The sequence below is a fragment of the Oncorhynchus gorbuscha genome, linkage group LG18, assembly GCF_021184085.1.
Source record: "Oncorhynchus gorbuscha isolate QuinsamMale2020 ecotype Even-year linkage group LG18, OgorEven_v1.0, whole genome shotgun sequence".
Lineage (NCBI taxonomy): Eukaryota > Metazoa > Chordata > Actinopteri > Salmoniformes > Salmonidae > Oncorhynchus > Oncorhynchus gorbuscha.
Window position 1 is genome coordinate 34,045,285 of NC_060190.1, and position 16,548 is coordinate 34,061,832.

Below are 16,548 nucleotides of genomic sequence, written 5' to 3' on the forward strand. Positions count from 1 at the left end.
TTAAGAGGCTATGCCCCAGGAAGGAGGTCGATCATGCAGTCCTCTGGGTGATGAGGGGGGCAGAATGGATGCCTTTGTCTTGCTGAAGACACTCTGGAACTGGGCATATACAGGTGGGATGTGGGCTGGAATGGCAGACTCCGATTCTTCTATAGAGGTGGCTCAACAGGATAGATTGAAGCAGTACTCAAAACAGGCGGGAGACCATGAGAGCAGTTCCCCCCGCCAGGAGATGGCAGGGTCATGAAGGCTTAGCCAGCGGTGACCGAGGATGAGGGATTATTTAGGCAAAGATAATACCATTAACTGAATGACCTCAGAGTGAAGGAGGCCAATCTGAAGGGTGATACTGTCGGTCATTTGAGTCACAAGACCTGTTCCGAGAGGTTGTCCGACCAGAGCATTAATCCTAAAGGGAGGATTAACAGGGATTTGTTTGAGTCTTAACTGTCGTGCCAATTGTTCTTCAATGAAATTACCTGCGGCCCCCGAGTCCACTAGTCCCTCCGTAAACTGAGTGATCCCATTACCAGAAAGATGTGCCAGGATACCAAACTGCCTTTTGGCAATTTTCAAAAACGCAGATGTGCTTACCCGGGGGGGAAGTGGAGAAGTTGTGGTCACCCCTTCGTGGGGGGGGGTTGGGGGGGGGTACTCTCTTTACAATAGAGGCACAGGTTTTCACATAACCTCCAATGTCTCTCGGCAGGCTGGAGAGGGTTGCGGCTGAGTTGCATGGATTCGGGGCTATTAGACCGTGGTGGACGAGAGAAGGGTGTGGAAAACTCATAGGCCATGGGCGACTGTATAGGTCTGCGGTCCACCAGTAGGTTGCCAATGGATATGGACATCCGGATGTATTGGTTTAGGTCAGTTAAATCTCCTCTGCTGGCCAGTTTGGTCAGTAACTCCCGATTTATTCCCCTCCGGTAGACTGTAAGGAGCGCTGGTTTACTCCATCCTCTGCTGGCAGCCATGGTGCGAAACTCAAGGGCATACTCAGTGGTGGAGCAACAGCCCTGTCGCAGCTCACATAACAAGTCCCCAGTGTGACAACCTGAAACGGAATGGTCTAACACCTCCTTGAAGAGGGCGTGGAAACGTAATTCAGAGGACAGATCAGAACTTTGAGCGGCCCACAGAGCTGTGACTCAATCCAGAGCTTTGCCTGTGAGTAGGGAGATGATGAAGTCCATCCGGTCTTTGTCAGAGGTGAAGTCAGCGGAGTGATGGTCTATGTACAGGTTACATTGCATGAGAAATCTTTGTACAGTACCAGCCGTCGTAATTATTAGGCATGGATATGGGGGGGGGGTTGAGGGGTGGTTGTGGTTCCTCATATCAGTGAAGCAAGAATGGACTGGCGAAGGAGGTCACAGAGTTCATTGATTCGTTCCTCCTGTCGGGCTAGACGTAGCTGCAGCTCTGCTGAATCCATCTGTCGTTTTTGGTGAGGTATTCTGTAATGAACACAGTGGGAGATGGAGAGCTGGTTTCAAGCGCAGAGCGCAGCAGGTGTTTATTGTTGACCTCTTGCGACGAGCAAACCCGTTTCCGGGAGCGTAATCAATAGCCTCAAATGCATTAGCATAACGCAGCGGACATAAATACCCCTAGAGACTTTTCCTATTCATGAAAATCGCAAATGAAATGAAATAAATATATTCAAACACAAGCTTAGCCTTTTGTAAACAACACTGTCATCTCAGATTTTCAAAATATGGTTTACAGCCAATGCTAGACAAACTTTTGTGTACGTTTATCATGGCATAATGCTATGCTAGGCTCTGCTGGCAGCAGGCAACATTTTCACGAAAATAAGAAAAGCAACCAAATTAAATCATTTACCTTTGAAGTACTTCAGATGCTTTCACTCAGGAGACTCTCAGTTAGATAGCAAATGTTCCTTTTTTTCAAAAATATTATTTTTGTAGGCAAAATAGCTCCCGTTTCTTCATCATGCTTGGCTGAGAAATCGACCGGAAAATGCTGCAACTATAACGCCAAACTTTTTTCAAAATTTGCTCCATAATATCGACAGAAACACCTGTAACAAACGTTGTTTAGGATCCATCATCAAGGTCTTTTTAACATATATATTCGATCATATATCCGTCGAGGCAATTTGTTTCTCATAAGAAGCGATTGGAAAAATGGCTACCTCAGTATTTTACGCAAGATTTTCTGCGGGAGACACCATGTGGCCACATGCTATATATGGTCCCTTACAGCCATTCTCCAATGGAAATGCCTAAAAAGACGTCACAATGCTGTAGACACCTTAGGGAATAAGTGAAAATGTAAACTCATTCGTAGCTCATTCACATCCATATAAGGAGTCATTGGCATGAAGCGGTTTCAAAAAATGCGGCACTTCCTGGTTGGATTTTTATCTGGGTTTCACCTGTAACATCAGTTCTGTGGCACTCACAGACAATATCTTTGCAGTTTTGGAAACGTCAGAGTGTTTTCTGTCCAAAGCTGTCAATTATATGCATAGTCAAGCATCTTTTCGTGACAAAATATCTTGTTTAAAACGGGAACGTTTTTCATCCAAAAATTTGAATAGCGCCCCCTAATGCATAACTGGTTTTAAAGGACCACAAGAGGAAGCAGGTAGCTGGGTCCAGGGGAAGGCAGAAATTCATACACAGAGGGTTCAAAAAGACAACAGTACAGGCAGGGAAAAGGCAAGTAACTTTGTCCAGGACATCAGGCAATAGGTTGATAACAGGAAATCTGATAGGCTAAAGTACAGGCAGGAATAGGCAAAAGGTGTCATTAGTGAGGCAGGCAAAAACTATCATACACGGGAGGATAAAGTACGGGAAACACAGAGCTCAGACTAGATGTGTGTCACAAAACAAATTATTGCTCACAATTATGGTGTGGAAAGAACTGAACTAAATAGTGTGTGATAATGACATACAGGTGTGTGATCAGAATTCAGGTGATTGGGATCTGGAGAGTGATCTGCGTTCAGGGGATCTATGTGTTTGAGAGTGTGAGCTGGAAACTGAGCTGCGTTCAGGGGTTCTACGTGTTTGAGAGTGTGAGTTGGAAGCAGACGTTACATTTACATTACATTACATTACATTTAAGTCATTTAGCAGACGCTCTTATCCAGAGCGACTTACAAATTGGCGCATTCACCTTATGACATCCAGTGGGACAGTCACTTAACAATAGTGCATCTAAAACTTAGGGGGGGTGGGGTGAGAGGGATTACTTATCCTATCCTAGGTATTCCTTAAAGAGGTGGGGTTTCAGGTGTCTCCGGAAGGTGGTGATTGACTCCGCTGTCCTGGCGTCGTGAGGGAGTTTGTTCCACCATTGGGGGCCAGGGCAGCGAACAGTTTTGACTGGGCTGAGCGGGAGCTGTACTTCCTCAGTGGTAGGGAGGCGAGCAGGCCAGAGGTGGATGAACGCAGTGCCCTTGTTTGGGTGTAGGGCCTGATCAGAGCCTGGAGGTACTGAGGTGCCGTTCCCCTCACAGCTCCGTAGGCAAGCACCATGGTCTTGTAGCGGATGCGAGCTTCAACTGGAAGCCAGTGGAGAGAACGGAGGAGCGGGGTGACGTGAGAGAACTTGGGAAGGTTGAACACCAGACGGGCTGCGGCGTTCTGGATGAGTTGAAGGGGTTTAATGGCACAGGCAGGGAGCCCAGCCAACAGCGAGTTGCAGTAATCCAGACGGGAGATGACAAGTGCCTGGATTAGGACCTGCGCCGCTTCCTGTGTGAGGCAGGGTCGTACTCTGCGGATGTTGTAGAGCATGAACCTACAGGAACGGGCCACCGCCTTGATGTTGGTTGAGAACGACAGGGTGTTGTCCAGGATCACGCCAAGGTTCTTGGCGCTCTGGGAGGAGGACACAATGGAGTTGTCAACCGTGATGGCGAGATCATGGAACGGGCAGTCCTTCCCCGGGAGGAAGAGCAGCTCCGTCTTGCCGAGGTTCAGCTTGAGGTGGTGATCCGTCATCCACACTGATATGTCTGCCAGACATGCAGAGATGCGATTCGCCACCTGGTCATCAGAAGGGGGAAATGAGAAGATTAATTGTGTGTCGTCTGCATAGCAATGATAAGAGAGACCATGTGAGGTTATGACAGAGCCAAGTGACTTGGTGTATAGCGAGAATAGGAGAGGGCCAAGAACAGAGCCCTGGGGGACACCAGTGGTGAGAGCGCGTGGTGAGGAGACAGATTCTCGCCACGCCACCTGGTAGGAGCGACCTGTCAGGTAGGACGCAATCCAAGCGTGGGCCGCGCCGGAGATGCCCAACTCGGAGAGGGTGGAGAGGAGGATCTGATGGTTCACACTATCGAAGGCAGCCGATAGATCTAGAAGGATGAGAGCAGAGGAGAGAGAGTTAGCTTTAGCAGTGCGGAGCGCCTCCGTGATACAGAGGAGAGCAGTCTCAGTTGAATGACTAGTCTTGAAACCTGACTGATTTGGATCAAGAAGGTCATTCAGAGAGAGATAGCGGGAGAGCTGGCCAAGGACGGCACGTTCAAGAGTTTTGGAGAGAAAAGAAAGAAGGGATACTGGTCTGTAATTGTTGACATCGGAGGGATCGAGTGTAGGTTTTTTCAGAAGGGGTGCAACTCTCGCTCTCTTGAAGACGGAAGGGACGTAGCCAGCGGTCAGGGATGAGTTGATGAGCGAGGTGAGGTAAGGGAGAAGGTCTCCGGAAATGGTCTGGAGAAGAGAGGAGGGGATAGGGTCAAGCGGGCAGGTTGTTGGGCGGCCGGCCGTCACAAGACGCGAGATTTCATCTGGAGAGAGAGGGGAGAAAGAGGTCAGAGCACAGGGTAGGGCAGTGTGAGCAGAACCAGCGGTGTCGTTTGACTTAGCAAACGAGGATCGGATGTCGTCGACCTTCTTTTCAAAATGGTTGACGAAGTCATCTGCAGAGAGGGAGGAGGGGGGGCGGAGGATTCAGGAGGGAGGAGAAGGTGGCAAAGAGCTTCCTAGGGTTAGAGGCAGATGCTTGGAATTTAGCGTGGTAGAAAGTGGCTTTAGCAGCAGAGACAGAGGAGGAAAATGTAGAGAGGAGGGAGTGAAAGGATGCCAGGTCCGCAGGGAGGCGAGTTTTCCTCCATTTCCGCTCGGCTGCCCGGAGCCCTGTTCTGTGAGCTCGCAATGAGTCATCGAGCCACGGAGCGGGAGGGGAGGACTGAGCCGGCCTGGAGGATAGGGGACATAGAGAGTCAAGGGATGCAGAGAGGGAGGAGAGGAGGGTTGAGGAGGCAGAATCAGGAGATAGGTGGGAGAAGGTTTGAGCGGAGGGAAGAGATGATAGGATGGAAGAGGAGAGAGTAGCGGGGGAGAGAGAGCGAAGGTTGGGACGGCGCGATACCATCCGAGTAGGGGCAGTGTGGGAGGTGTTGGATGAGAGCGAGAGGGAAAAGGATACAAGGCAGTGGTCGGAGACTTGGAGGGGAGTTGCAATGAGGTTAGTGGAAGAACAGCATCTAGTAAAGATGAGGTCGAGCGTATTGCCTGCCTTGTGAGTAGGGGGGGAAGGTGAGAGGGTGAGGTCAAAAGAGGAGAGGAGTGGAAAGAAGGAGGCAGAGAGGAAAGAGTCAAAGGTAGACGTGGGGAGGTTAAAGTCGCCCAGAACTGTGAGAGGTGAGCCGTCCTCAGGAAAGGAGCTTATCAAGGCATCAAGCTCATTGATAAACTCTCCGAGGGAACCTGGAGGGCGATAAATGATAAGGATGTTAAGCTTGAAAGGGCTAGTTACAGTGCAAAGCTGTCATCAAGGCAAAGGGTGGCTACTTTGAAGAATATCTCATATAAGGAATAGGTTGCCATTTTTACCCCTTGTAAATGTATTGAGAGTTACTTGGAAGATGAAATATTGTTCTACCATCAGCTTCATTAAAATAATGTCCATCCATTATTCTCAGTAATTAATCTCCCTAAAGTTACCAGCCGCCACTGTTATAGTGTGATGTAACTCCTCTCTTCTCCTTTTCCCTCTAGGTGAGTGTTGCCACTGGCTGCGCTGCCCGTGAGAGAAACGTTGTGTACGCCAGCACCCTGGCCTCCTTCTTCACCCGGGCCTACGACCAGCTCCGCATGGCTGCCATCTCAGAGAGCAACATCAACTTGTGTGGCTCCCACTGTGGCCTGTCCATTGGTGAGTCTGTCTGACCCTCCCCCAAACAAACCCCGGGCACACTCCCAAATCCTCACTCCACTCCACGCCACTCCCACAACCACCCACCATCACCCCCATACACTGCAATCTGCAACCTGTCACCAAAGATGGTGGATAAATTAAGATAGTTCACTCAAGCCGTTTACCATTGAAAAAATCTATTATGTTCCTGTCTGCTTAACTGGGTGTGTCTCACATAAACAACAATAGCAGCTGGGTCTGGTTTACTTAGTTAATTGACTTTCATTGAACCTGTAAAAAAGCAGCAAGTGGGATGTCTCACTTCCTCTTCTATCTCTGTCATCTCAACGAATGTTCACTTTTAACTGCCTGTAGGCGTGGTCATGCACCTCCTCCAGGACTGCCAGAAATGCCAGGTTGCGCAGAGACGCAAGAGATTTAACTTCACTGAGTTCACCCCGTTAGTTTTCACTTTATAGATCAATGTTTTTTCTGTGATTGAATCAACATTATATCAGTCCCTTTTCAATGCAACAAACCAAAACAAATCCAACTTTGCAAGATTTGGTCTGTGATTTTGTTGTAGGGAGAGCAGGGGCGCAAAGGAGAATTATATTGTTAGTCAGGTAAAAATCTTATGTCTTAATAAAAAGGAGCAATGTTGTATTTTGAGACAGGCTTGAATATGCAAATAAGTCAATATGCAGAGGGATAGCCTACATTCATTGTCTAATTCTCTGTATAGTAATAATAATACATTTTATTTTGGAAAGTGGTTTCTTGTATCATACAACACAATAAAATGCCATTTACTACAGTCCCCTATTTGGCCCATGGTGTTACAGACCAAGTAAAAAATCATGAATGTCAAGCCCTTCATAATGTAAAAATGTTTTTAAACGTCTCATGCAATGTAGGCCTGCATTGAACACCACACATAGGCTATATCACAGAAATCAAAAGCTATTTCCATGTGAAAATGTAATAGGATTTGCCCCATTGGTTTTGTTGGTAGGCTTACATTATACTGAAATAGCCACAATAGCCTAATGTCTACTGTCTAAAACTGTAAATTTGCTCTGTGCCACCAAAAAATTGAGGGAACATTAGTCTCACAACCCCACTCTTTCTCCAGTGACTCTACCCCCCTTTCTCACTCTCTTCACTCTTTCTATTGGCTCCTCACGTCAAAGCACCCTCAAATGGTACTGAATTCCCAACGTGACTGTCCATCTCGTGCGGTTGATCCAAGTTCCTCTCTTTCTTTTTCCCCACTTCTGTGTTTTCCTCCTCACCTCCTTCACCCCCTGAGGTCCCCTAACCTCCCTCTCCCCCCCCTGACCCCTGACCCCGTCTGTCCTGGATGCTGTCACCTTCACCAGGGGACCTGATGCCCCTCTCCTCTGTTAGTCCCTCAGGTACACTGCATGCCACTCTCTCTACGTCCGTCTGTCCTACTGTCTGTCTGTCCTATTGTCCGCATTCTTGTCTGTCTGCCTGTCTTATACACCTGCATGTCAGTCCACCTAGCCTTTAGCTTTATATTGGGTTGAAATCATATTTGAAATCTTTTGCTTGAGCCTGCCTGGAGTCTTGGCTGGATGTGATTTGCACCAGGAAATCTCAATAAAGAGCAACACATAGTATTTTCTTTCTACGTTACAACATTTTGGAAGGAAATGAATCTAGTTGAGTGTTCCAGGAGAGGACGGTCCGTCTCAGATGGGTCTAGAGGACTTGGCCATGTTTAGAGCCATCCCCATGGCAACCATCTTCTACCCCAGCGATGGTGTGTCTATTGAGAAGGCAGTGGAGCTGGCCGCCAGCACAAAGGTACTCATAATCCCTCCCACCAAAATGCTATTAGTTCTTGTCCCCTCACACCAAATGTTATTGGCCCTCCAACATTGACGCATCTCCCTATGCCCCTGCCCCAACACCAGAGGGTATGCTTTGTGTTCAAACCCTCAAATGTATGACCATAGTATTCCATTCTCTTTTCTAAGGGTGTTTGCTACATCAGAACCAGCCACCCCGAGAACCCGATCATCTACAGCAGCAACGAGGACTTCCATGTTGGACAGGCTAAGGTGAACTCTTTTCTATATTATATTAACCACACAGGCTTGGATAAACCACATAAATTTCCACCTACTTCCAGACATGAGCTGATTAGTTTAATCAGTTCTACAACATCCATATTAGGAACTCCCTCACTGAGTAAGTATTTTTTTATATATTTTTTTACCTTTATTTAACCAGGCAAGTCAGTTTAGAACACATTCTTATTTTCAATGACGGCCTGGGAACAGTGGGTTAACTGCCTGTTCAGGGGCAGAACGACAGATTTGTACCTTGTCAGCTCAGGGGTTTGAACTCGCAACCTTCCGGTTACTAGTCCAACGCTCTAACCACTAGGCTACACTGCCGTCTGACAAACGAAAGAGTTCCTATTATGGATGCCGTACAAGTGGTTGAATGGCTTCAAATTAACATAGAGAGGGTTGTCTTTGAGTGGAATATAAACAATGAATATCTCATTCAATAGTCTAGCTTTATGAGGTGCTTTTTGTTAACTCATCCCTGTCCATCTCAGGTGGTGTACCAGAGCGCGGAGGACAAGGTGACCGTGATCGGAGCAGGGATCACCCTACATGAGGCCTTGGCTGCAGCTGAGATGCTCAAGAAAGGTACAGTACAACTACAGCCAGATTTGAAGAAATACTTGGAACCCAGAACTGAACTGTATAGGGATTTGATGATTCCTGGCTGTGGCCATTCGCTCTTTTCTGCATGCTCTAATATCGGCTACATGCGTTAATGAATTTGCTATTGAATCCAATCCATTCATTAGTTTTGGCGCACAACTTCTATATCCTATAAGTGTTGACCTTTCTCAATTATATGTTCAAGCTTATCCTGTTTATAAAGTTATATCCCTCTCTATATCTAAACCTCGTTGTTTGAAGGTTTTAATGCCATTCTCTGTATAGTTGCTTGAATCTTGTTCTCGTTTCTCCACTGAAACACACTACTTGGGGTTTCACAATTACGGCAACTTTCCCAAAATTCCCAGGTTTTCCATAAATCCTGGATGGAGTATTCTAGATTTTCCCTTCTGATTCCAGGAATATTCTAACCAGGATTTCTGGAAAACCTTTGGAGTTTCCAATCCTATACACTACTGTTGATAAACACTATGTTTCCCACCTTGTTGTTTTCCCAGAGAGGATCTTCATCAGGGTGATCGACCCATTCACCATCAAACCCCTGGACTCCAAGACCATCATTGAGCACACGCGCCAGACCAGGGGCCGGATCCTCACCGTGGAGGACCACTACTATGAAGGTATGCTTTTCGCGACCAGAGTTCCGACCGTACGTACTATTTTTTGCTAGAACACCAGGAAGTTAGAGAAGGAGATAGACACAGAGGGGTTAGACAGGAAAATTATAAAGATGGGGCTCAAACCCGTTGCCAGAGGTATGCTTGGTCAGGAGCCTTTCTGCTACACCAGAATCTGGCACTCAAGAATAATTGTATTTCATTTAGCCGTATATATTGCAACCTGGCAACCTGTCATTTTTCTGCATTGTTTATTTATATACAGACGGTATCCTCTCATTGGCTCAGAGGTGATGCGGTGGCATGTTCTCATTAGCTTGAGAGGCATAGCGGGTTTTGCGCTGTCATAGTGGGCGTGGGCAAGACATATTCTGTTCTGGTGCATGTTGTTTGCTGAGGAGGAAGACTGTCTGTGTGTGTGTGTGTGTGTGTGTGTGTGTGTGTGTGTGTGTGTGTGTGTGTGTGTGTGTGTGTGTGTGTGTGTGTGTGTGTGTGTGTGTGTGTGTGTGTGTGTGTGTGTGTGTGTGTGTGTGTGTGTGTGTGTGTGTGTGTGTGTGTGTGTGTGTGTGTGTGTGTGTGTGTGTGTCTGTGTGTGCATGCATGTGTGAGTGTGTGAAGGCCAGGGAGGCAGAGTGCTGTCAGATTTCCTTAGTGGAGCGTGTGCCGATGGGGATTCTGTGACCTAGATCAAAGATGTGTAGCAGTAGCAACCCCCTCTCTACCCCTTAAGGGGGGAGAGACTGCACTCTTAGGAAAAATGGTTCCAAAAGGGTTATTCAGCTGTCCCCCTACGAGAAGCCTTTTTTGTTCCATGTAGAACCATTTTGGTACCAGGTAGAACCCTTTTCAGTTCCATGTAGAACCCTTTCCCCACAGAGGGTTCTACATTGAACCAAAAATGATTATACCTCTAACTGAAACCAAAAATAGTTATGCAAAGTGTTCTCCTATGGGGGCCACCAAAGAACCCATTTAGGTTCAAGATAGCACCTTTTTTCTAAGTGTCGGGATAGCAGGAGAGAAAAGAGAGAGTGAAAGAATGAGAGGGTGAGAATATGGTGGGGAAAGATGGCGAGGGAGTGTACGGCGATCTCAAGACCAATGAGTGACCTCCGCTAGACATCTCCAGGCACAGATCTAGGATCAGTTTATCATCTGGAATCAAAAAGCTTTACTATTAGAGGGGGGGAAAAGCTGTTTGAGCTCAATGTCATTCTAAATTACTCCTGGGGAGTGTATCAGAGCTGGGGGAAGGATTGCTGTCATTTCAAATTGACTTAATGAAATTGGATTGACCCCAATCCTTTTGCAGAGATGCTTCTCACTCTCATGTATTTCATTTAATGTTGCTGTTCCTCAGGTGGCCTGGGGGAGGCAGTATGCTCAGCGGTGGTGAATGAGCAGGGCTTCACCCTGCAGCGTCTGGCGGTGGCCCATGTCCCGCGCAGTGGCAAGCCCAGCGAGCTGCTCAAGATCTACGGCATCGACCGCGAAGCCATTTGCCAGGCCGTCAGGAAGATGCTCAGTGGCTCCGCCAACGCCAAGTAGCTCTACCCCTTCCTGCATAAGCTACGCCCCACCCAGCCCAGCCCCCATTCTACCACCCCTGAGAAAAATAGAGACATTGTTCCATGTCACCACCCACACCTGGTAACCCCCCCCCCCCACTGTGAAAGCCCCATCCCCTATGTGTTTACTAAAGTAACGTGAGTTCGTGCTGTATGTACATTTTGAAGTAACAGTTACACCTTTCACTTTTTTTCTCTCACACACATGCATACAAAACCCTACTCCCACTTCCTGGTAATTATGGGTAATCCCAGGGTCAAGGAGTCAACTTCAGAAATTAAAGTCAGAGGTCGTCAAACTCGGCTGGCAGGTGTAGACATTCTGCAAACCATACAATGCAATAAAGACTATACATGTTGTGACTCAATGTAGGCACCTTTATTTGATGCTCATGTGTTTTTAAAACTCTTCCCAGTTGATATGTTCAACCAAAACACAACCAGCAGCTGTTTGAATACTTTTATATTGTTCTGATGATGTAACTCTAAAGACAGGGTGGGGCAGCTGGTAGTGAAATGTAAGTGTCGTCTCCATGACAACCATCTCGGGAAAATGTCATGTTTGTAAAACGTAGTCCAAGAAGGAAAAAAAAGAAACAAAAGATGATCAAATGAAAATGTATGTGGGCTACAAATATCAGGAAAGTGAAAAATCCATACAGTTTGATCCATATGTCTCTCTATACCACAACCCAAACACGTTACTGGACAGCTTGTGTTAGCACACATGTTGGTTTTAAACATCCTTTTATCTCTACAACTCAGGTGTAGACTAGATAAACACATATGGGGTCAGATAACTGCCAAAATGTTGTGCGTAAAAGCTTTTGACACATATTTAACTCCATATTAACACATTTTACCTGCATGAGCAAACCAACAGTATGTTAAAACGAGCCATTTGAACATACCAATAATTTTTCTATGAGCAAATTAATGTCCACTATAGCAAACAGTTGGACCTGGAGGTGAGGAAGAGGGACACAGGGCCAGCTAGGGCTTAGAGCAGGGTTGGGGTTAATTCCATTTCAATTCAATTCAGTCATATCAGGATGTCAATTGAAATGGAATTTACCCCAGCCCTGGCTTAGAAACGGTCTCTGTGCTTGTGGTCATGGTGATGTTGGGAGCATGCAGTTACATCTGAACTGTGAAGCTAAAACAAACACCTCATTTGTTACTTGAACTTTTGTATGTACCTTATACTTTCATCTATTAAAGCCCTCTGCATTTGAGTTTGAGAGTTCACTACTACTACTTTCCGGGTGTTTCTTTGACTGTGTGCATGCAAATGTATCGTAGCGTGTCTATTGAAAAAGGCACGTTGAGGTAAGTATTTGCTTATGCAAAACATTTTATTAGAATAATGATCAAATGAAGGAAGACTAAAATGAATAACATCATTATAATTGACCATAGAGATAATTAATTCTAAATCAATTCTAAATAGATAAAACAATAAGTTAAACTTTAATATATTTGTAGTGTTCATTTGAATATGATTAGAATTATACAGCAGGTTTCTCTTCATTTTTGATTCTGTACAATTTCGATTTGATCAGAACCAACACCCACAGTGAGTATCCAGATTTGATTGTGAAAGATTCCGACAGATGACCGAGCAGAGTTGGTCCATTGGTCGCCATGTTTAAGCTGAGATACTATCAGCAGACAGTATTAGTCTGAAAATATCAGACATCTGTTAGTCTAATGGCAGCTCTGCAATGTGACCTTGTAGGTAGCATGGTAAAAGCCATTGCCCATTCTACTGAGTCTTCTACAGTTGACAATCGCCGTGTCCCCAGCCAGCCCAACCACTCACTGGACCCATATTTATTTTCAATCTCTTTTCGATATTTAATTTGATTATACCTTTATACCTGTCACCCAAGTGTGATACGGAATCACTATTATTTTTTATTTTAGAATACATTCAAGAACCTCCAGAAGCTAACCAGCTAAGTAGCTACAAGATGTTTAGTCATTGTTAGCCACTACTAGCAGCTTTTACCTTCTGCACAGCCAGCCCTGTTTTTAGCCTGGATAATACTCGCCAGTCTACCAGTATCGAACTGTCTCTCCACAACGCCGGATTCCTGCCGTAATCCCTGGACCACTACTTCTGATCTTCACAGCTAGCTTGCAACCAGTACCTAAGCTATCCCTGAGGTCCACCTCCCGGCCTACTCAGCTGTTCACCCGAACCCCACTCATACATGACTAGAGCCCAATACTCCACCGGATCCATGCTGTAAACTCTGGACCTTGGCTAACGCCACTATCACGAAGCTAGCACCAGTTAGCCGTGAGCCAGGCACATCTCCCTGCTAGCAAACTAAATTCTACAATACCTCTTTTGCCATCTGGCTTGGATTCTCTGTCGACACGGCCCCCCGCCGCACCACCACGACTGGTCTGCTGACGAATACACCATCCGCTGTGCCTTCAACCGGCCTCCGTCTGAGCAGACCCCCCCTACCACCCCCGGGCTACTAACTTTTAAATGCCGTGTCGCCCGCATGCTAGTGTAGTGGTGGCTTCCCTGTTCCATCTACTGCTGCCCCCTGGACACTATGATCACTTGGCTACATAGCTGATGCCTACTGGACTGTCCATTAATCACGGTACCCCATTCTGTTTATTTATGTTTTATCTGTCAGCCCCAGCCGCAAACTCAGGCTCTGTGTGTAGTAATCCGACCCTCTTTGCCTAGTCATTGCCATTTTACCTGCTGTTGTTGTCTCACCTGTTGTTTTAGCAAGCTCTCCCAATCAAGACCTGTGATGACTTTATGCCTTGCTGTATGTCTCTCTCAAATATCAATATGCCTTGTATACTGTTGTTCAGGTTAGTTATCATTGTTTTAGTTTACAATGGAGCCCCTAGTTCCACTCCTCACACTTCTGATACCTCCTTTGTCCCACCTCCCACACATGCGGTGACCTCAACCATTATAACCAGCATGTCCATAGATACAACCTCTCTTATTATCACCCAGTGCCTGGGCTTACCTCCGCAGTACCTGCACCCCACCATACCCCTGTCTGCACATTATGCCCTGAATATATCCTACCACGCCCATAAATCTGCTCCTTTTATTCCTTGTCCCCAACGCTCTAGGCGACCAGTTTTGATAGCCTTTAGCCGCACCCTCATCCTACTCCTCCTCTGTTCCTAGGGTGATGTGGAGGTAAACCCAGGCCCTGCATGTCCCCAGGCACCCTCATTTGTTGACTTCTGTGATCGAAAAAGCCTTGGTTTCATGCATGTCAACATCAGAAGCCTCCTCCCTAAGTTTGTTTTACTCACTGCTTTAGCACACTCTGCCAACCCTGATGTCCTTGCCGTGTCTGAATCCTGGCTTAGGAAGGCCACCAAAAATTCTGAGATTTCCATACCCAACTATAACACTTTCTGTCAAGATAGAAATGCCAAAGGGGGAGGAGTTGCAATCTACTGCAGAGATAGCCTGCAAAGGTCTGTCATACTTTCCAGGTCTATGCCCAAACAGTTCGAACTTCTAATTTTTAAAATTAATCTCTCCAGAAATAAGTCTCTCACTGTTGCCGCCTGCTACCGACCCCCCTCAGCTCCCAGCTGTGCCCTGGACACCATCTGTGAATTGATGCTAGCTTCAGAGTTTGTTCTGTTAGGTGACCTAAACTGGGATATGCTTAACACCCCGGCAGTCCTACAATCTAAGCTAGATGCCCTCAATCTCACACAAATCATCAAGGAGCCCAACAGGTACAACCCTAAATCCGTAAACATGGGCACCCTAATTGACATTATCCTGACCAACTTGCCCTCCAAATACACCTCTGCTGTCTTCCATCAGGATCTCAGTGATCACTGCCTCATTGCCTGTATCCGCTATGGGTCCGCGGTCAAACGACCATATCCTGGAAGGATATTGACCTCATCCCGTCAGTTGAGGATGCCTGGTCATTCTTTAAAAGTAACTTCCTCACCATCTTAGACAAGAATGCTCCGTTCAAAAAAATGCAGAACTAAGAACAGATATAGCCCTTGGTTCACTCCAAACCTGACTGCCCTCGACCAGCACAAAAACATCCTGTGGCGGACTGCAATAGCATCGAATAGTCCCTGCGATATGCAACTGTTCAGGGAAGTCAGGAACCAATACACGCAGTCAGTCAGGAAAGCAAAGGCCAGCTTTTTCAAGCAGAAATGTGCATCCTGTAGCTCTCCAAAATGTTCTGGGACACTGTAAAGTCCATGGAGAACAAGAGCACCTCCTCCCAGCTGCCCACTGCACAGAGGCTAGGTAACACGGTCACCACCGATAAATCCGTGATAATCGAAAGATTATCAAACATTTCTCAACGGCTGGCCATGCCTTCATCCTGGCTACTCCAACCTCGGCCAACAGCTCCGCCCTACTCGCCCACGCCTCCCCAACTTCTCCTTTACCCAAATCCAGATAGCAGATGTTCTGAAAGAGCTGCAAAACCTGGACCCATACAAATCAGCTGGGCTTGACAATCTGGAACCTCTATTTCTGAAACTGTCCGCCGCCATTGTCGCAACCCCTATTACCAGCCTGTTCAACCTCTCCTTCGTATCATCTGAGAACCCCAAGGATTGGAAAGCTGCCGCGGTCATCCTCCTCTTCAAAGGGGGAGACACCCTGGACCCAAACTGTTACAGACCTATATCCATTCTGCCCTGCCTATCTAAGGTCTTTGAATGCCAAGTCAACAAACAGATCACTGACCATCTCGAATCCCACCGTATCTTCTCCGCTGTGCAATCCAGTTTCCGAGCCGGTCACGGGTGCACCTCAGCCACTCAAGGTACTAAACGATATCATAACCGCCATCGATAAAAGACAGTACTGTGCAGCCATCTTCATCGACCTGGCCAAGGCTTTCGACTCTGTCAATCACCATATTCTTATCGGCAGACTCAGTAGCCTCAGTTTTTCTAATGACTGCCTTGCCTGGTTCACCATCTACTTTGCAGACAGAGTTCAGTGTGTCAAATCGGAGGGCATGTTGTCCGGTCCTCTGGCAGTCTCTACGGGAGTACTACAAGGTTCAATTCTCGGGCCGACTCTTTTCTCTGTATATATCAATTATGTTGTTCTTGCTGTGGGCGATTCCCTGATCCACCTCTACGCAGATGACACCATTCTGTATACTTCTGGCCCTTCCTTGGACACTGTGCTATCTAACCTCCAAACAAGCTTCAATGCCATACAACTCTCCTTCCGTGGACTCCAACTGCTCTTAAACGCTAGTAAAACCAAATGCATGCTTTTCAACCGGTCGCTGCCTGCACCCGCACACCCGACTAGCATCACCACCCTGGATGGTTCCGACCTAGAATATGTGGACATCTATAAGTGTCTGGCTAGACTGCAAACTCTCCTTCCAGACTCATATCAAACATCTCCAATCCAAAATCAAATCTAGAGTCGGCTTTCTATTTCGCAACAAAGCCTCCTTCACTCATGCCGCAAAACTTACCCTAGTAAAA

At 46.7% G+C, this 16,548-nt stretch overlaps 1 protein-coding gene across 5 annotated transcripts in view; it reads left to right on the forward strand.

The window, feature by feature from the left end:
- Nucleotides 1–12,294, forward strand: part of tkta (transketolase a) — a 29,083-nt gene extending 16,789 nt beyond the window's left edge. For 3 of the 5 annotated variants that reach the window (XM_046313158.1, XM_046313157.1, XM_046313159.1), the window contains exons 9-15: nt 5,994–6,150; nt 7,515–7,550; nt 7,835–7,965; nt 8,139–8,222; nt 8,729–8,822; nt 9,359–9,481; nt 10,839–12,294. In XM_046313158.1, coding sequence (XP_046169114.1) covers nt 5,994–6,150; nt 7,515–7,550; nt 7,835–7,965; nt 8,139–8,222; nt 8,729–8,822; nt 9,359–9,481; nt 10,839–11,026 — 813 coding nt within the window. In that variant the 3' untranslated portion in view covers nt 11,027–12,294. The remainder of the gene's footprint in view (nt 1–5,993; nt 6,151–7,514; nt 7,551–7,834; nt 7,966–8,138; nt 8,223–8,728; nt 8,823–9,358; nt 9,482–10,838) is intronic. The other 2 variants (XM_046313162.1, XM_046313160.1) reach the window with 1 other exon arrangement.
- Nucleotides 12,295–16,548: the final 4,254 nt, after the last annotated feature.